Source organism: Nestor notabilis, unplaced genomic scaffold (assembly GCF_000696875.1).
Source record: "Nestor notabilis isolate BGI_N333 unplaced genomic scaffold, ASM69687v1 scaffold2608, whole genome shotgun sequence".
NCBI lineage: Eukaryota > Metazoa > Chordata > Aves > Psittaciformes > Psittacidae > Nestor > Nestor notabilis.
In genome coordinates, this window is record NW_009938524.1 from 29,553 (window position 1) to 50,845 (window position 21,293).

Consider the following 21,293-nt stretch of genomic DNA (forward strand, 5'->3'; position numbering starts at 1 on the left):
CTAAATTTCTTCTGAGTTTTATGTTACCCAGTCTAACACCAAAATAAACTGCTGAATGTCTGCTGCATGTTTCATGTATGCCTGTGGAACACACAACTTGCTTGAAGGACCTGCACATGTCCTCCTCATGCTGTGTGGGTTATGGCATGCAAAAATACTAAATGTTTGTAGTGGGATGCTGCATATGTTCAGAAACTGTTGAAAGTCTTTGGAATTCTTATAACTGTTTATTCATTCTTTTGTTTAGGAGTCAGTGACCTGTAAGTGCTCATTATGAAGAGAGATCTGGTTTTCTTGGTGACTCTAATTAGCCTTGCCTTCCTGTCACTGCTAAGGTCTGGATATCCTCAACATATTGCAGAGGAGTCCTGCTCTGTTCAAATTCTTGTTCCAGGCCTCAAAGGTAATGTGGAAGCCTACTCCATCATTCAAATACTAATCCTTTCTTTCTAACAGGCTCATTTGCACCACTGACAGTTTCTAATAGAGACAAAGAAGGTGCCTTTCAGTTGTCCTCTTACTTGCCCCATTTGTAGCCTCCTTAAAAATGGAGTTTTAAGGTCCGTCTGATGAACTGAAGTCGGTTAAAATAAACACAGTTCAGAGAATGCATGCCAAAGTTTCCCACACTTGCTCCTGATCAGGAGCTTGTTGCTCTGACACACTGCCTGGTCGCTTTCTCTGTGTTTGTACTAGCGAGTGGTACACATACCCAAAGACTTTAAAATCAGGCCCTACTTTATGCCTGGAAAGGTTTTAATTGCTGGTTTGCAATATAATGAGAAGTATTTTGTATTTTCTAGTCTTATGTTTATCTTCCCTTGATTTTTAAGTGCTGAAGTGCCTTTAGAAGAAATAAAAAATCAGTTGTTTTTTTGGCATTTTTATAGTTTCTGTGGACAAAAGCAACTTTTTTACGAAATATGTGTCCAAACTATTGCCCAAATATATTATTATTATGATAAAAGCTGCACAACTAGCCTTCAATTTTTTCTGGTAGTTTTGCATTGTAGTATCACAAAACTCACCTAGCAATATTGGTGCCACTAATGTCATCTAGTATAAATGTGGGCTTTACCCTGGCCTGAGCACCATAGTATGGACTGCAGGTGCTTTCTGTGCTGATTAATAGATTGGTGAGGGCAAGACTCGTAGAATCATAGATGGTTTGGGTTGGAAAAGACCTTAAGATCATCTGGTTCCAAACCCCTTGCCACAGGCAGGGATGCCTCACACTAGACAATGTCGCCCAAGACTCTGTCCAACCTGGCCTTGAACAGTTCTGTCCTGCGATTGTTCTTACAGTTGAATTGTGAGCACAGCCTGTCCACAGGCTTGGCTGTGGTGTAAACTGCCCTTGCCAGACCTTGCCTTGTTTGAATGTGTTTGTGCTGTGTTGGAAGCACAAGAATTGGGCTATTGTGCTTGGCCAGTTAGTGTCAGGACCAAAAAAGCTCTCCTGTTTTGCTTATTATTATTATTGATGCAGCGTTGGATGCCTGAACTGAACCAAAATCTGTATTTTTTTTATTTTACTTCAGGAAGCAGGCTTTGAAGTCTTAATATTTTCACCTTCTGCAGATGTTCCAGTTAGAAAGAACTATATCCAAGTCTTCTGAGGTTTGACTAAGCCTTGAGTAAAGTCGTTTCACTTGTTTGATATATTTTCTGTGAAATAGGCATAAGACAGTGCTGTTGATGTGAGTCACAGAGAAGAACACAATCAAATTAAATATATGTTGTCTAAAATTACAGGGAAGATCAGTGAAAGGGTCAGACTCCACAGCACTGGGGACCAAAGCTTTGAAATGATTTTTCATTTCAAAGAAGTTGACAGGCTTTCACAAGTTTTGTAACTGCTTTAGTTTCCTTATTTGTGTAATCAGTCAAAATTATCACCTATGATTACCATTTCTATGTGAGGACAGTTATTATTATTATTATATGCAGCAGAGTTTTTAAACACATAAGCAGTGCAGGATCCTGGTCCTTTGTTAGAAGGCAATCCTGAGCCAGGAAACAACAGAGAGGCCTGAAAACCATCAGGTGCTAATGATTTTACTCTGCTTCATGAGATGTAAGTCTCGCAAAAGTGAGAGATTGATGTATAAATTCAGTGAAGCACAAAATGGCCTGATACAGCCCTAGTTAATGTGAAACCCCTAAAAAGCTATCAATGTTCCAGCTGCACTGCCAGGGGGACTGGCTCTGAAATTGGTAATGAGATACTGCTGTCCCCCTCTGGCACAACTCCAACCCATTTCGGTGGCCAAGGCTTCCTTTAAACTGAGCATATATGTGGCCATGTGCCCAAATTTTGGCTCCCACGCAGTGGGGTTTGCTCACTGCAGCTTCTAGATCTGCCTCATCTCCTCTGCTGGACTACCGACACCATCTCTGATGATGGAGGAGCAGAGCCCCACACTGCTGCTGAGCACCAGCCTGCTTGGGGTTTGGGAAAAATAGGTACAGAGAAGAAGCAGAAGAAATGAGGCAGACTGTGGTATGTGTGAAAGGGAAAAAACAGGAGGAGAGGATTAAGCCTAAGAGGTTGGTGAGAAAGTGGAGCCCAAATAGGGGGTGGTGAAGGAGAAAAGTACCCAAAAGTGGGGGAGCATAATGGAGAAATTTTAGAAGAACAGGAAGAGGTAAAGGGAAAAGAAAGGCACAAAGAATGAGACTGAGTGGAGAGACTGGAAACTAAAAAAATAAAATTAAATTAAAAAAAAAAGAAAAAGTAACACAAAGCCAATTAGGACCCCACAGAATAAAAGGGTGAATCTGAAGGGGGATGAGATGAGAATGGAGGTGGAAATGGAAGATGAAGAAAGCCAGTAAAGACACCAAGAATAGAAAAAGGCACAAATGAGTTTAAGGTCAGCAGCTTAGGTCTTAGGGACTGATTTTTTTTTTTTTTTTTTTAATAACCTAAACAGTGTAAAGGAGTAAGATGAACTGTGGAAGGGAAAAATACTGTGGCTCTGAGAATCCAGACAGCAGACTGATCCATGTTTTAGAAAGCCAACTTAATAATGGCAAAAGCGTGTTGTGTCTAAAGAAGGGATGGATGATGAAGCCTCACTACATTGCTACTCATATTCTTCCTGAAGTCTGGTTCTTTTTGATAGGCCCATGAGATTGAAGTTACTATTATTGTGGTGAAAAAAATAACATGGAACAATCCTTCAAAGCTTAAATTCTCGGTGTGCCATCTTGTTTTGTCTCTCCTCTAGAATCTAAGGCAGGAATTGTCTTTAATACTCTCAGTGGCATACAGCACATAAAAGCGATACTACATAAATAAAATAAACCCAGTTTTTTTACACCCACACTTCATTTGTCTACTCACACAGGGAATATGAGTAAAGAAATAAAGTTATCATTAGCCAGGAAATGTTTAATAAATCGTGTAGTTAATATTTGGCATGCTATTTTCTTTATAGTAGATAGTACAGCTTAACATAGGCAGGATGCAAACATAATCAGAAACAAATCTGTCCCAAAGAATTAACAAAAGGAGGCAAATCGACAGCAGTGGTAAGATATATAATCTGAATTATGAAAGATTTCTATCAGAGATAATGGAAGGAGTTTGTAGTGGTGTCAGGGTTGTGCCCAATACCTGCAATCCTGCTGCAGCTCAGTTCAGTATCAGGGCTAGATTTCTTTTGGGAGTATGGGGCATTGCAACACTGTGGAGCACTGGTGGGCACATCTCACCCTGTCTCAGCTGCCTGGGCAAGAGCTGCATTGCACTGAGGAGGGAGGTACTCTTTCATGCAGAAGGGCTAGAGTGAAGAGCCATCTAGGCAGGGATGGAGAGGAGACTGAGCAGGAGGTACAGGTGCAAAGGGACTGTTGCTGTTGGAGGAGACCATACCAGAGCAGCTGGGTAGAGACCACTATGCACTGATCCCAACCTCTTGCTCCAAAGTGACTGGATGTAATGTTTAATGTCCTTGCTCTAAGTCAATTTGTTTGTTGTTTTTTGTTTTTTTTTCCCTAATTGAGGAATCAAAAGTTAGTGTTAATTGATGATAAATGAAATTGATTGAAATGCCTTGACAGAAATCTGTTTTGTTGTCTGTGACACTTGCACCGACTTTGCTTCCTCAGCTTGCATAGTGCTCATGGTATGTCCAACAAAATTAGGGACTTAAACACAGCAAAGCTGAACTGGACCACTGATCAGTCCCCCTTGGCCAAGGTCTTACTGCTTGAAATAGCAGATAACAAAAAATGCAGAGTGGTTTGTAGCTGGGCCTGTAATGGGGCAATCTCTTCCCAGGGAAAGTTTCTTAAACACCTACACTAAGGAATGCAGTGTCATCTTATTATAGGAATAAATGCAGGCAAGTGTAATGGCCTGAAGCAAGAGTGATCTATTTTATTGATCCCTAATGCACAGCTTTCACTCTGAAGAACATGTAAAGCAATAGGCTGTAATAGCCTGCTCTCAGCCTCCAGAGAGCAGGGAAAAGTCATTGTCAGGATTTATCTTTGGGAAGCAAAGAACTCATAACCAGCCCTGAGGGGGGAAAGGCAATCATACAAAGCCTATTGGTTACCTGATAATAAAAAAAGTGACGTTCCCAAATGTGCCAAATAATAGCCTGTTTCATACTAACAATATTATTCGCTGGGGATTATGTGAAGTTTGTCCTCATTAAGGTCAAAGAATGGCCTACTTTTGATGTCTGAAGGTAGGTCTGGAGTCTGCTGGCAGCCTGAAGAAGGAAAATATAACAGATGGAGGGCCAAGTTCAGCTCACAGCCACCTATGTCTGCAATAAGAAGAGAGAGAGAGCTGGAGGCTGCGTATTTGAAATATGTCATGTTGTGGCTTGTTTTTACATGTCATTTCTATGATTCATCTCTGAACCACAGCTGCCAGCTATGCCAGAGAGCAGAGCTTGAGGGGTGTATGACTGTTGAGTTTCCTCCTATGGTGCTCCCTTGAGCTTCCTGGAGAGCAGCTATTGCTCACTCTCCTCTGTAGATACACAGCATTGGGCATCAGGTGTGCTCTGCTAGCCCTGGCTTTTACATCTTGGCATTTCTTGTCTGTGGAAACCATAGAACTTGCTGCTTCTTCATATAAATCTTTTTTTTTGTGAAGGTGTCTATGTAAATCATTCTTTAAACTTCTGTTAATTTGTTTAAGAGATTGTAATTTTATGTCAGTGGCAAACTACATTAGTAGTACAGTAGCAGGGAGTGAAACAAGCTAAGCTTCCTCAAATTTCCAATGAAAGGCAGCAAAGAGGCAAACGTTTCCAGAAACTGATGTTTAAATATGCTGAATATAATAATGTGGCATGAGCCATGTGTATGTCAGTACAATGCACAGTGGTTTGTACCACAGAGATTAAAAGGCACAGCAAATAACGGAGAATATGGATTTTTTTCCTGATTTGATGTTATAGTTAAGGCATTTTCATTTGAGATTTAAGCATATCCTTAGCAGGTACTTGGGAAGCCTTTGGACCCAGTGCTAACTTGGGTCCTAATTCTGAAGCTCCTGAATTGTGCTGTTGGGCTTTTTGGAGGTTGATAATATGAGTAACATCCACAAAACTAGACCCATTGTATGAGACTTTGCTAATGTATTATTGGTGGTTTTGTCAGTGTTCACCTCAGTTTCAGGAGACATTGTTCTCGATGCATCAAGAAAATCTGTTAAGTCAGAGTGCATCTGCTTTTAGTTTTTTCCTGTCTTGTAACAGTAGGTTTTTATTTTGGCTGGGGAGAATGACACTCTTGTCACTGCCACCAACAGAGAAAAGTCCAGGTTTAATATGATTCTTATTTTTGTTTCCTTTTGTATCAACAGGGGAGGCTGGAGAAAAGGGGGAGAAAGGTGCTCCAGGTCGTCCAGGCAGAGTTGGACCTCCAGGAGAAAAAGGTAACTTTATTAAAGAAGATGTCTTGAAAGTCATTCCTGACCAAATGCTGGCTTTTCTTGTAAGGCAATGATGATGGGGATCTTCTGGCCCGTTGCGAGGTGACTAAATCATGCTTGGGCATTTTCATGTACCATTGTGGTGTTTTCACCCCACTGGCAGCTCAGCCCCACACAGCCACATGTTCACTCCCCCAGGTGGGAGGAGGGAGAGAATTGAAAAAGTAGAAGTGAGAAAACTTGTGGGTTAAGATAAATACAGTTTAATAGGTAAAGCAAAAATCTCACATGCAAGCAAAGCAAAACAAGGAATTCATTCACCACTTCCCATTGGCAGGCAGGTGTTCAGCCATCCCTAGAAAAGCAGAGCTCCATCACAGGTAACAGTGGCTTGGGAAGACAAATACCATCTCTCCAAACATCTGTCCCCCACTTCCTTCTTCTTCCCTCAGTTTTTACTGCTGAGCATGATGCCATATGCTGTGTGATATTCCTTTGGTCATTTGGGGTCAGCTGTGGGGGCTGCGTCCCCTCCCAGCTTCTTGTGCAGCCCCAGCCACCCCACCCACTGGTGGAGTGAGAAATAGAAGAGGCTTTGGTGCTGTATATAAGCACTGCTTGGCAATAACTAAAACATCCCCATATCAACACTGTTTTGGCCACAAATCAGAAATATTACACCCTACCGGTTCCTATGAAGAAAATTAACTCTGTCCTAGGCAAAACCAGTACAACAGTATGCACTTTGTAGACTAACTATTGTTTTCTGGTAAAAAAGATTAACTTTGGCAAAAATATTCTTGATCATTTAGAAAGGTCTCTGTGACTTCATAAATTTCCTTCTGCAAATGAAAACCTCAGATCAGAGGGAAAAATCATGAGGCTCAATTTTCTTGTTTCCTTTTGTTTGTAAATGTGAGCACTCACAATTACCTTAATTAAAACCCTTGAGGGAAGGCAGTAAGCTATAATAGGCAGAGATGGCCATGAGTAGTTCTACATTTTCTTGTATGCAGTTCAGTAGTATTTATGGAAAGATGGTGGTAATGCTGCTTGCATTGTAGTTCAAAAGTATTTTGAGCTCTTCAGAGGAATGTTGCTCAGTAGTGTTCAGTTACACAACTGAGAGAAATGTGGCATTTCTGTCGTACAGGAAATTCTGTCTTTTTAAATCTGGGGTGTTTTTTTGTTTGTTTTTGTGGGGTTTGTTGGTTGGTTGATTGTTGTTTGTTTGTTTGGTTGGTTGGGTTTTTTTTTTTTGTTGTTGTTTTTGGGGGGTTTTGTTTGTTTGTCTGGTTGTTTTCTTTTCCTGAAGCAAGGAGGAAGTTTGACTTTCATAAGTTTCCAGGAGATGTACATTCTGAAAAATTCATATTAGGAGTAGTCAAAACCTTGTATTTCAATACTGAAATTAAACATCTGACATTCCTGTCATCAGAACGATGGAGTTAGTTTTTACTGAACTGAATATACAAACTTCCTTTCAAAGCAATCATGGTGGTAATTTATAGTTCCTTATGATGATGCATGATCCATTATGTAGTTCTCCTGGGCAATTACAGGAGTCTGATACATGCAGTTTTTCCTGGGACCAGAATCCTAGAGCTCTTCCCCTTACAATGCATTGAAAAATTTGTAACTCCCATGAGGAGTGTGTGTGTTCAGTCAGTGTATTTCCCTTATGGAGATGTACTCTTTAAAGATGATTCTTATAAAAAATACTGGAAGCTAAAGTTTTAACTCCTGCAAGGTAATGCTGCATGAAGAGCAGTTAAAGTATCACATAATAATTTAAATTAAAAGGACATAAACAGCTCATATAGTCCAACCTCCTGTATAAACAGGGCAGATTCAAACTTAGATCAGGTTGCTCAGGGTCATGTCCAGTAGACTTTTGAAAATCTCCAAGGATGGAGATGCCATATCCTTTTCGATCGGTCTGTTCACCAGTGTCATTGTGAAAGACCTTTTCCTTAAAGCCAACTGAAATTTTTCTTGTAGCTTGTGATTGTTGCCTCTTGTCCTTTCAGTGTATGTGTCTCAGAAGAGAAGGCTTCATCTTCTCAACAAACCACTTGTAGTAGTGCAAGATTTCAATTAGGTTCTACCTTACCTTTCCAAGCTAAATAAGACCATCTTCTCAGCTGGACTCCAGTTTGCTTCTCTTGTATGAGTGCCCAAAAATCTCTGGTACGTTTTATGCAAAGGATTTTTTTAGCAAGCCATTGGCCAGTCTTCATCAGTGTCTCACAAGTGAGGAACTTGGTATCTGGCTGAACTCATGATACTCCCATCAACACGTTCCTGCAGCTTGTCAAGCTCCTTCTGACTGGCAGCCCTGTCCTCCAGCACACCTACCACTCCTGCCAGCATGGGGTTTCTTGCAGACTCACAGAGGATCCTTCCACTTCTTCCTTCCTGTCACTGATGAAGGATTGGTTCAACTCTCATTATCAGCTGCTGATTAGACTTTGACAGCCTTGTAACAGCATCAGCTAACCCTCCCAGCATCCTTGGAATGCCTTTTGGCCAGTACCGTGGACCTGTGTACATGCAAGTGAAGTAGTCCCCAGTTCAATTGTTCTTTACAGTGAATATTATGTCCTCCCCAAATAACTGGTTCATCACCTTTTCCTGGACAGATTATCTAATATCTATGCATGACCTGCTGTTGTCTTTGCTTTTTTTATCTTTTTTTGGTCTCTTGATAGGCATGCAACTTTAATGTCCTTTTAAGTGCTGGCCAAGTATTTTAAAATCTCAATGTAAAGTTTAGACCTGTGGTCCAGGTACTTAATAGAATCATAGAATCATAGACTAGTTAGGGTTGGAAAGGACCTTAAGATCATCTAGTTCCAACCCCCCTGCCATGAGCAGGGACACCACACACTAAACTAATACGTAGCTTAGTGGATAATGAAAGATGGATAAAACTGTTGCCTCACTTTAGATTTGCCCCTTTCTAAGAGCATACATGAAAGAACACAGCAGCCCTGTTTCTATTAAACTGCAGTCACTGTGTTAACATATGTTTGATGCCTTGTACTTATTAAAGCCTGGTAATTATTGTCTTGTTGGGCTAATATTTGGCTCCTTCTGTTGATGGAAACTGCTAAATTTCATTGTATTTTTCTGCTAATTGAGTAAGTGATGGTTTACATAAGGGGGAAACTAATTCTTCTGTGACATTTGTAGAGTTTTCTCCTTCTGGTGATAATTTACATTATCACAATCACAGTAATTTCCCCCCCCCCTCCCCCCAAGAAAATGGGCTTAGTGTCTTTCGCCTCCTTAGGTATACAATAATCAGTGAATAAATAACTTACAAAAGAAAAGGTTTTCTTATGGTATTGACCTGAAATGAACACTTCAAGATTAGAAAATGCTGCAAATGTTTTTATTATCTCTTTTCCTCATGATCTTTTCAGATCTTGGTAGATTAGAAACAGATAAACATTAGAACTTTCTGGTGCTTACCTGAAACATATCTGGTTCTGAGTGTCCTGATGTTTCAGGGTGACATCAGACATCCTGATGTCTTTGGGCACTGATTAAGGTTAAGTTCCACTTACATTCCTCATTGCTTTTAATTAATTGTATAGGTCAATTATGATGCATAGCATGTCAGCAGAATATAAAACTCTGTTGGCCTTCTGCAAAGCATAGAGCACTGGCTCATGTACAACAGCTAATTCGATGATAGCAGCAGTGCAAGTTTTGGGGTGTGAAGTTAATAATGTAACTTTTCCCACTTGCACTGATTGCTGCACTGCATGTTCCCATGTTGGGAGTGAACTCAGTTATATGAGTCATGATCCAATCTGTGAGGCCATAACAACTTCCATATATACAAATTCCACACAGATACTTTACTAACAATACAACCCTGTCCATATTCCCAGAGTAGCATGGATTCTGCTTATGGCAATCAAAATAAGGGTGAATTGAGGGTGAATTTACTGTTGGAATACATAATCAAAGGAGCAGCACATTAAAATTGTGTTCCTCGAGATATTTTAATTTTCTTAGAGCCATAACCATTTGGAAATATATTATTTTAGTATTTTAATTTCAGCCTTCATACACTGGACTTCATTTATACTTCATTATAATGGTATGCGAAGCAGAGTTGCATACTATTCTTAGGGGTGGAACTCAGCTGTCTCTACCATTGCAGTGTTAGCACAGTGATTCTGGCTTTTGCCAGCTAACACTTTCCCAGGCAATTTTTGGGCACATTTTGGAAGATAACACAATGAGCAGCTTGCAAGTGATTATCCTGGCTTGAAGAATAAGACAATTTAATATCACAGAGTGTACCATTCTCAGCCACCTGGTTCGTACTGCTGGAGAACTGTCCCAGGCATTTAGTTTACTAGTACAGACATAGCCTCTTAAGTAGGAGAGAAGACTCATTAATTTAACTGGATTGGAGCCAGAGTGCTCAGTCATTTGTATAATCAAATTCTAAAGAGAGGTGATAATATCTTAATTTATATTTTAGTATTACTGATTGCTCATTAATATGTAATCAATCAATCCTTTACATTTCTGAGTCAACTTTTACATGAATTTATTGCTCACTAAGGAGTGCTGCAGGCAGGATTCCATATAGAAGTCCTGACATTGACAGTTGTGGATTTGCAAAGTGGGTATCTGTTTCAAAACTCTCTTTCAGTTCCACCTGAACTCAGTAGAAATTTGAGACAGTCAGTGTTAAACTGAGTGGACAAAAAGATGGCGGATGGGCTTCAGTGTAAATAAATATACTGCCTAGGGAAATGAGGGATCCATAATTTAATCCATACTTACACAATGCAAAAACCCCAGAACTATCACTTAGGACTCAAGAACTGCTCTTAAATCATATAGCAGCAGTCCCAAAGCCAACAAAATACTGCCCATAATCAGAAAAGATACCAAGGACAAAACAGGAAGCTCATTTTTGTGGCTGATTTGCTCTCTGTAAAAGCCTGACATATGCACCATCTCATGCAATGAGTGTGATTCTGGCCTCTGTCTCTCAGAAAGGACATGAAAGATTAGAAAGGGGCACCAGAAATGTGAAGAAGATGGAGGACCTGCCTCATAAGGAGAAACTGGATAGGTTGAGACTCTTGCATCTGTACAGAGTAGTCTGAGAAGGATATGATCGAGGTTACAGAATCACTAGATCCCATCATACCTGAACTAGGAGACAGTCACTTAAACTGCTGGGGGACTGATTCAGCAGCTCTGTCTGCAGTGGACTGCAGGTAGTGGCTGTGGTTGCATGATCTCCATGTATTGCACCTTCTACTGCCACTGTAAGAATCAAAGTCTTAGGCTTAGAGGGACCACTGGTCTGGACAATCTTGGTATTGTGTTGTTAATGTAATTCTGGCAAGGTATGTGTTTTGTAAGGGAAGTTATTTGTATTTGTGTGCATCTGAGTATACCCTTCCCCTTTCAGGAATGGATCATGCTATTTCCATTTCTTTCTTTGAATGTACTTTAAAATTCTTTAAGCTTTTCTGCTGCCTTTAGATTGGATTGGTTTTTCTTACTATCTTTAGTTTCCTTTGCAAATTTTCTAGCCTTTCTGATTTCTAGTCAGTATGGCTTGATAAGTTTCCTCTTTTTTTTATTTTTTTTCTCCGTTTTTTATACAAAGCTTGTAGAGTTTCACTTTGTCATTAAGATGCATGTTTAACATGAGTGGGAGTTGTGAGGTATTTATTTCTTCACTGCCTACCAAGGGAGGTTGGAGAAATAGCTTAGACTAAAACCCTAACTTTCAAGTTGACTAATGAAATTAATCTTGGTCTATATTTTGCATTCTTTTTCTTTGTATCCTCTGCAGGTTGCTGTCAAATATTGCACTAGAGTCAAGAGGCCTTTGGTTTGGTACACTTCTGCTTTTGTTGGTGGATAGTTGTCTGTGATGTCCACTATGTCAAATCATGAAGAATTTCTATCTGATTTGTCTAAGTTTGGGAAGTAGACTACTGCTCTCTTCACTTTGACACAATTCAATCCACCTGTGACATGGTGAATTTCTGTTTCTGCTGTGTTTGTCTTTTTGACACTTTCTTTTAAGTACTTTCAAACCTTCTTGTCTGTTCCAATTAATCTGTCTGAAGAGATTTACCGCACTGTATGGAGACCACCATTTATAATGTTGCACAGAGGCAAAGCCTTCATTTTTTCACTGGTTGTGCAGCTCACCATTTATCTCTGGTATTTTATTTCTTTTGTTTGTTGGCCTGAAAAGGCCACCAAGAAGATCATTTAGAGTTTCCTTCTCTTCAGTTCCTCCCAAAATCCTTCAAGTCTTTTATAATTGGTTTCAGTATATACCACCTTCATCTGAAAGATGACAGATGACTTACTTCATATTCTCTATTCAAACTTTATGTTAGATTTCCTACTTTTGGTCTATGGAGACTTAATTTCTTTCATTGTCCTCATTTCTTTCCAGCTCTCACTTCCTGATTTCATTAAGACTCTTTAGACTGCAGTTTTGGCAATCATAGGGCCACTAAAAAGGACTTTACAAAAGGCATTCAAACTTTTGAAACCCTCAAGGCAGATGGGTCTCTCTTGAAACCTTGTGATTTATTCTGCAGAAGAAGCAGAATAAGCAGGCCCCTGGAGTAGAAGCAGGGGTTAGTCACTGTAAGAGAAAACCAAATCCAAACAGTTCTTTTAATGAGCACAGGAGGCTTAATGTATGTCTTTATTGTTTGAGATAACACACTTTTACTTCTGAGCAGATCATGTAGCTTTTACTGGCTATTACAGAGAAGTAGTTCATTTTCTGGGCAGTATCTATGAGAAAGAACGTGAAGTCATTTTATATATTATATTTTATTTATGCATTAGGTCTATGTGTTTATTTAATTTCAGGTGTAGCAGCCTGAAGAGAGAAAGCATTAAAACATCTGACTATCTTTTACGGTAATCTCAATTCATAAATATCCAAAGCAAGAAAGGTCACTTTTAGAGCAACTTAATAAACTCATTACAAGCTGATACTTTAGAGATTTTTGACAAAATACCTTCTCAATATACTGTCTGTATTGGATAAATATCCAGTGGTGGTATCAGTACCTTTATAACCCACACAGCCGGATGGATTGCATCTTTAGGGCAAGGCATGAATCTGCTCTGAATGTGAAGCTATATTCAGAAAGTAGATCTTCAGCTGGCAGAGTGGATTACTTCCATTCTTCCAGTAGGAATATACAGCATAAGAGAAAAATATTTTTGTTTTCTGGTAAAATTTCCTACTTGAGTCCATGTCCAGTAGTGACTGAATTTGATCCTTGTTGGAAACAAAGGAAAATCATTGATTGTAGGATTTGCCAGTAATTAATTAGACCAACAAGTCATACACCTTCAGCTTCTCTCACTTCAGAGGAAATTATTTCTTCCTGACTTCATGCCATCAAGTGACAGTTGCTTGAGATTTCACAGAGTAATAAGAGGACATCTCTTAGCCCAGTGGTGATGAGTTTATATTCTGAAACTTGTACTGAATAATTGGTCATAAAATTATCCAGCTTTGAAAAATATATAGACGAAATATGCGACTGTCCAGTTGCAGTAACAGCAGAGGACAACAGATCTTCAGTTGTCATAAATCTACAACTGAGGCTGAGCTGTGACAAATTACACAAGTTCGGTTGCTGGATCCTTATGGTAGATTTTCCTGCTAACTTGTCGCATCGATTCCTTGCTCATGTGTGGCTGAACGATGTATAAAAGATGTTGTTTTGAGCAAAGAAACAACCTTTTCAACAGTCATTGAAAAAATTTGCATCAATATTTCCCTTGGTCTTGGGTTTCTGCAGGATGGCAGCCTCAGAAGGCATTTGGCTTCTTTTCCCTGTAGTTCCTCTGTACCTGGTCTCCATTAATATTGTGCGGTACAGTGGGAAATCTATCTCATATGAATGACATAAGTGTACATCTGTGCTGCCTCCAGACCACGTTTCTCTTTGAAATCATACAAAGAGGCCTAAATCTGGTGGTAGAGCATTTATTCGTTCAGGTGTTGCACCCAGGAAAGGGTATTGCCAATGTACACTGAGATCATAGAATCAACTAGGTTGGAAAAGACCTTCCTGATGCTGCTCAGGCCATAGGAACTGCACCATCAGGCAAACTCTGCCACATTCGCTACACAGTGAGTGTAACAAAATGACAGGTCTTGTTTCATAGGTCTCAAAGTCTACCTAAAACAGATCAGGGAATTCTCTTTAAACCAATGCCAGAACTGAAGTATCATTTCAAAGCAAAAATCTGGCAGGCTTAGACTATTTAGAGTTTATTGACTAGAAATGGCTTGGTTTATTTACTCTATTAGGTGACTAGTGCTTATTAATTTCAACTGCTGATCTCCTAAACTTGTACATGAGCTTTGTAGACATGGGGTTGGATAAGGCTTTGCTGCTAGAGGCTAAATTTCTTTTCTCAGATTCACACCATCAAGGTAATTATTTTTTGTAATGTTTGAGAAATGCCATATAGAAAAACTGTGTGACCTAACAGGCATGTTTTATCTGTTTCATTCTTTGAGCTTTGGAGGAGCTCAGATCAATGGCATCAGTACTTGGTCTGTGGCACACATTCTATTAGTAACAGTGCTTCAGCTTGGTCTATGAAGACAGTGATGGCAAAGAGACTGCCTGTTCCAGTGCAAATTCTGTTTCCCCTGAAGCCATTCTAATATTCCCTTTACATCACACAGGAAAGTATAACTAATAGAAAAGAGGTCAAAGTCAGAGAAAGTAGGTGAATCAACCTGTCTTACATCAGATTTCTGAGTATGCTTCATAGACACAGATAGGTTCATGCAGATTTGTTGACAATTTCAACTGACCTTAAGAGATGAATACTTCCCTTTTATTTGCAAGAACACAGCTGAGGAAAATTACTTTTTTAGCAGCTCCTTTGCTACAGCTGCACTTTGAAGTATTCTGTAGAACTGTCTTTACACTTCAACATTGCTGGCTTGAGTCAGATTTTGTATGAACATGTGCATGTGCCTGTGTGTATATATATATGTCTATGTAAGATTTCCATTAATTTTCACTTTTTCATTAATGTAATCTTCAAGTGTAAGAGCAAAGAATGAGGCTGTGACCGTTTCCACAGTATTTATATTGTATAAATAAGCCATTTAGCCCAAATTCAGCCCTTGGTTACAGTGAAGCTGCTATGTTAGATGAAGTTGTCACTTATGCTTGGATCCTTTAGGTCTTGTCAACTCCATAATAGTTTTAATCCACTGATCAATGTTTGAATGCAACCCCCCCCCTTATTTTCAATGTGACTCTAGCATGATCATCTGAGAGTTTGCAAAAGCTTTTCCAGTGGATCTGAGCCAAGATCTGTTTTCATTTACACCTTCATGCCTTGTTATCGTCAATTGCTTTGCAAAGATCAAATCACTGTCTAGGTATTATACGTAAGTTCTTCACAAGGAGTGAGCTGGACCTCTGGAGTTCAATGAATGTTTGGGATATAGTGTGTTTTTACTCATTGTAAAAGCTGATACTGAAGTATGCTGGAATCTGAATGAATCAGTCTACTACCTTGTGTCTGTCATTTTTCTGTTGTGTATAGGAGAAATGGGGGACAAAGGACAGAAAGGCAGCATGGGACGGCATGGAAAAATCGGTCCTATTGGTTCAAAAGGTATGCTCAGTTCAATTTTGTTTTCTCCATTTGTGTTTCAGATGAAAAATCTGTAGTCATTTATGTTTGAGAAAAGCTTAGGGGCTTGAAAAATGGTTAACGAGTCTCAGAGTTTATCAATCAGGGAGTTTCTCTGGTGTAGTCAGCCAGATGACTGAGATCTCTCAGCCAGTTACCTTTCCTTCTGACAGCAGTATATTTAGCCTTATAGCAGGGTAAGAATCCTGGTTTAAGGTTAAATAAAGAACTTTGTGCACTATCATGCAAGTGTGGACAGTCAAGAGCAGCACATGGGAAGATGCACTGTATTTTGGCAGACTTTAAGAGCCAAAAGACTTGAATTCTCATCTTGCCTACCCCATAGCCTTCCTATGTGACTTTGGTTAAATCATTTGGACCAATGTTTACTTAAACATCTAGATCATGAATCTAGATTTAGGCACCGGTGTAACATATCCAGCCCTTTTTGCTCTACAGCATCTGAACTTATTGGTTCTGTGAGGATCATGAATTGCAAAAAATGGATATTGGTACATATTCTTTGTGTTCAAGTTTCATAGCTTTGGCTGACCTTTGTGGAATGATTAAGACAGGAAAATTTGTATTTTTGCTTATTTCTACTTTGCATATTTGAATATTACTAGAGAAAAAATAAACTAGTGCTAATGAACTGTTGACCAAAAAAGCTGCCTTAAATTGATATTCTTTTTCGTGTCTTTAGGTGAAAAAGGAGACATGGGTGACATAGGACCACCAGGTCCTAATGGTGACCCAGGTAATCCATGACACACCTTGTGTATGTGGATGATTTTACAAGATGCATGCTTCATCGCATAAAACACATGCCTGTTTACATATTGGGGGAGATAATGAATAGTTTTTGAATAGGCACTGTAATATTTCCCTGTACTATTTTCACATTACTTAAAATTATTGAAACTGTAGTAGTTGCTGGACTTGTAGTGCATTTGTCAAAACAATGTCTCATGGCTCCTCAGAGCTGTGATCACTCCAGAAGACTAGCAGGAACTGAAGTGCAACTGTCCATATCATTCATCACCAGTGCAAAGGGACATCTCTGCCTCTCCCATTCTGGCTTCCAGCTAACACAAAGGAGCAGGTGGGAAGCTCCTGCCCCTCTACAGAATATTGTTATAGGAGCAGGAGATTGGCAGGAATACAGATCTTCCAGAGAAAAAGGTGAAGGCCTGGCAGAAGAAGTGTATAGCCTTACAAAAGTGGCAGATTCAGGTTTTACCCAACTCCTCCCTTCCTGGCAGGGACACTAGAGGTGCACCAAATAGTTTTATCATGAGAATATAATTTGTTACTCTAATTCTTGAGCCAGAGCACCATATACCTAGTCATCAATCACAGTTCTGCAGTGTAAGTACCCTGTGCTTAGACTGACTTAGATATCTAAACTGAGTAATTGGGTAGTGAAATGCAGATTTCAATGAACAGAACTGGATTGATCCTTATTTTGAGATTTGAGCTTATAGCTCTAACAATTATCCTTTTAGTATTCTCATTCAGATTATCTTTGTCAAACCAAAGTAAATTTGGGTTAATAGATGGTTTTCTATTGTCTTATTTTAATGGAAAAAGTACTGTAACTTCTGTACTTTCAAAAGTACAGAACTACATTTTGCAGGTAATTATATGCGTTACATAGTGGGAACATTAGCATTTTGAATCTGCTTTGTTATGTTCCTCGTGAAGAATAAGGTGAACAATGTACTGCGCAGATTTTTGCTGTGGAAAAAGTGTTCTTTGGAGAAGACTGATGGGAATAATTTTACTCAAAATGGGGAATTTTGATAAATATTTCTCGATCAAAACAACCTCCATATTTTTTTTGCTTGTTTCGCTTGGGGTTTTTTTTATTTGTTTGCTTTTGTTTGTTTGTTTTGTTCTGTTTTTTTTTTTTCACTTTTTTTTTTGTTTGTTGTTTTTGGTTTGGTTGTTGTTTTGGGTTTTTTTTCAGGGAATATGTGTCTGGTTTTATGTTAGCTCTAATCATGCAGGGCTGAAGCTTCGTGGGAAGTGCACTGAGCTGTTCTGGATAGGCCTAGGCACCCCTGAGAACCATACAATGGTGCAGGGTAGTGAAGGTTCTATGTTTCTGTCTGTTAGTTGCAAGACAGCCCTTTCTAGGGCTACCAGGCTGGGCCTTTTTCTATAATTGTTTAGATAATTATTGAAATTAAAAGGCTTTTTAATTTTGGTGTATCTGTGTCACTTCACAGGCATCCCCTGTGAGTGCAGCCAGCTAAGGAAGGCTATTGGTGAGATGGATATCCAAGTGGCCCAGCTGACAACAGAACTAAAATTCATAAAAAATGGTAGGTTAAATTGATATGAACATTTTCCTTTCTTGTTGCCTCATTTTACCGGTGTGATTGCTCGTAGAGAGCGTCACCGTTCTGCACCTGATCTGTGAAGCTATTTTGGGGTGTGCAGTAACTTGGTTTATAGAAATGCGAGTGCTCACTTTTCAGCACTGCCCTCCCCCGCAGCTGTTGCTGGTGTGCGTGAGACAGATAATAAGATATATCTGCTGGTGAAGGAAGAGAAAAGGTACAAGGAAGCCCAGCTCTACTGCCACGGAAGAGGAGGGACACTGAGCATGCCCAAGGATGAGACTGCCAACAATCTGATTGCCTCGTACATCAACCAAGCTGGGCTGACCAGAGTTTTCATTGGGATTAATGACCTAGAGAAAGAGGGAAATTTTGTCTATTCTGACCGATCACCCATGCAGACCTTCAACAAATGGCGCAGTGGGGAGCCCAACAATGCCTATGACGAGGAGGACTGTGTGGAGATGGTGGCGTCTGGAGGGTGGAATGATGTTGCATGTCATATTACCATGTATTTTGTGTGTGAATTTGACAAGGAAAATGTCTAAGCTTGTCTGCTCTTTCTTTATTTTAAGAAAAGATTTTAAGCCAATTGTACAAGTTACCCCATGTTTATAAAGTACAAGTGATATTTTGCAATTATGAGGCATCTATGTTGTACAGCTGTAAATACAATTTAGGTATTTCAAATATCAGTATTTACCCTTCAGAAGGGAAGAGCAGTGATGAGACATAACTTGTTTTTTCTGTAGGAAAATATATGTATTTAGATAAAAATGTCGTTTGGGGCCAAATTCTGCCCTCACAACAGTTAACAAATGTGATTGCGTGACTGTAAAGGAAGGCAGAATTTGGCCTCTAGTTGTTAGAATGATTGTTTCTGAAGAAGTAGATTCCTGATACTCTTTTTTCTCAGCAAAATTTGTAGTTATAAATGTTAATTGCTTGTAGTGCTACAGGGATGGTTCTGTAACAAGGCAACTATTTGTATACTCCAGTTAATAAGTACAAATATTACTGTAAGGTTTTGGATGTGAAGGTGTCACAACTTTCTTCTTTCTAAAACGGCCAAAGCAAACCAACAAATCAGGAGTTTTATAACGTGACTTCATTAAACTGTTCACAGTTGTATAGGAGGCGCCTAACTAAACTCTGTTTTAGTGCTGAGAGAGGACAGAGTTCTTATAATTTAGTATTGAAAGAGGGATCCTGCCAGATGACTGTTTTGGGGTTGGCTAAAGGTAAATGTAAGATTTTGGTTTTCTGCAATCTTTAACTGAGAATGATTCAGTGCATGAACTATTTCAGGCTCCAGATAATTTCTTAAAGTACATGCATTTCACATTTGCATAAGATGATCTTGGTGCATTTTGTTACAAACCAAACAAAATACCACCCTCTACAATTTGATGCAGACTTCGCAGACAACAAATTGTCAGATTGTAAGGCTGACCACCTGAAAAACAGGAAAAGTTTCCAAATTTTTCCTCATTATGTATATAGCAGTAATAAGTAATTTTGCACAAATAATTTATGTACAAAATTTACAGTTGCGTGTGATAGAAAAATGTGATGTATATTAAACTAAAACGCAACAACATGATTTCATGAAGGAAATCACAAATTACTTTGGATCTTTGTAGGAGCCAGTTGCATGACATCTTATCTTCCTGTCAGGCATAGAAAGATGACTGCAGAATCTCTGTGTTTCCTCAGCAGTACCTTGCAGAGTGTTTTAAGATGATTTTTAAGGAGAAACAATCCTTTGTATAACATAGTAATCAAAATACATATCTGATCATTATGAGAGATTGGTCTACAACATATCCACAGAGGATGTGGCATGTGGTTCCAGAGATTTCCCTGTAGCAAGGCAAGACCAACTCATACCAACTCTACAGTCCTGTGGTGTGTAAACAATCAATGACCATACAATTCTGTTCATATCCAGAGTCTGAAAATGTTTGATGCAATGCTATTATTATATACCTAAGAAAACAAACCATTTTGCTTGCTGTATTTACTCTGAGTTTGAATCCATTATATATATAGTTTGTATATATATAATGGATATTATTAATATTATTTTTGAAGATTGGTAGCAAATTCATATATTATTTGACTATCAGCCTGGCTCCAGAGCAATCATTCTAAGAAATGAACATTCCTTTGATTGCTTTGCTTTCTAATAAAAGTAAGTATCATTCCTATATGTTAGGCATTCTTCCAACTGTATATTGAAATCTATTAAATAATGTGAATATGGTTCTTCAATTATATTCAAAGACTCTTTACAGATTTTGCAGGGAGCTAACAATTCCATGGTATGATTTGTTTGTTGAGAATAGTGCCTTTTGAATATCATGATTGTTTCCTGCCTGCTATAGAAATCCTCAGAAACCGTTTAAATCTCCAACATACTTTTGTTGAATTACTGTAGCTGTATTAAAACAATCCAAACCTGAATTACAGCTACCTGGAGCTCCTTCATTATGTATGTGCTGAAGTTGCTAACTTTATTTTTCACCCAGGTTTTGAAAGTCTCTAATGTTTGATTTCCTCAGAAACGTGAAAAGAGGCCTTTTGAGGAGGTGGGAAACTTTTTCAGATGCCAAATACTCCTATTTTAGCTGGAAGTCACAGCATGTTTGTAAAGATTGATTTGACGTGTAGACCATTTAAGCAGTCTCAATTCCTATTAAAATTTAAGATGAAAAATAAAGGCAATGGAGAAAACATTTATTTCCCCCAGTTTTTGTGTTCTTTGGGATATATTTTTGCAACTCTTTCTATACAAGACAGAAATGAAATTAGTTGTATTGTCAGACTTGCAACAGTCCCTATTTCACCATTTGGGCAAGTGGAACAAGGCTAGTTTGTAAGGTCTTTAGCTGTCCTGCAAGGAGCAAAGACTGCACATCTTATATTTACCCCTGCAAGGAACTGGGTAAGAAATGGTGGAGGGACTGGAAATGAATGAGCCCCTCATTTATTTCACCCTCCAGTTGCTGACCCCCAGAGGTGGACCCTTGCTGGAGGCAGAAATCAATGTTGCATGTAGCGCTCAGCCTGGGCAAGGCCTGCTGACATGCATGGTAAGATTTCCATTGCTCTCAGTGGAATTGTTTTAGGAAAAAAAAGGATGATACTTTAGCTTTACTTGGTGTATTTTCCATGTGCATTAAAACCTGCATTGTAATGACATTAAACATGTCATGTGACTCTATGGAAACCTTTGGAACATGTCTATCTGGCAAGCATACACTGAGGTTTCCCAGGCTCTTCTTACGTGCTTTAATTTTGATGCATGATTTTTCCTTACAAATATTTCCCTATAGCCCTTA

At 39.0% G+C, this 21,293-nt stretch overlaps 1 protein-coding gene across 4 annotated transcripts; it reads left to right on the forward strand.

Annotated features, from left to right (window-relative positions):
• Window positions 1–268: 268 nt before the first annotated feature.
• Window positions 269–18,535, forward strand: COLEC11 (collectin sub-family member 11). Of its 4 annotated transcripts, XM_010019344.1 has the most exons (6): window positions 269–403; window positions 5,834–5,905; window positions 15,515–15,586; window positions 16,308–16,361; window positions 17,836–17,931; window positions 18,106–18,535. In XM_010019344.1, exons 1-6 carry the CDS (start codon window positions 274–276, stop codon window positions 18,495–18,497), a joined length of 816 nt encoding a protein of 271 aa, XP_010017646.1. In that variant the 5' UTR covers window positions 269–273; the 3' UTR covers window positions 18,498–18,535. The 4 variants fall into 4 exon arrangements, with proteins under 4 accessions (XP_010017646.1, XP_010017648.1, XP_010017647.1 ...); XM_010019346.1 differs by lacking the exon at window positions 15,515–15,586 and having other exon boundaries at window positions 274–403; window positions 18,106–18,497; XM_010019345.1 differs by lacking the exon at window positions 5,834–5,905 and having other exon boundaries at window positions 274–403; window positions 18,106–18,497.
• Window positions 18,536–21,293: the final 2,758 nt, after the last annotated feature.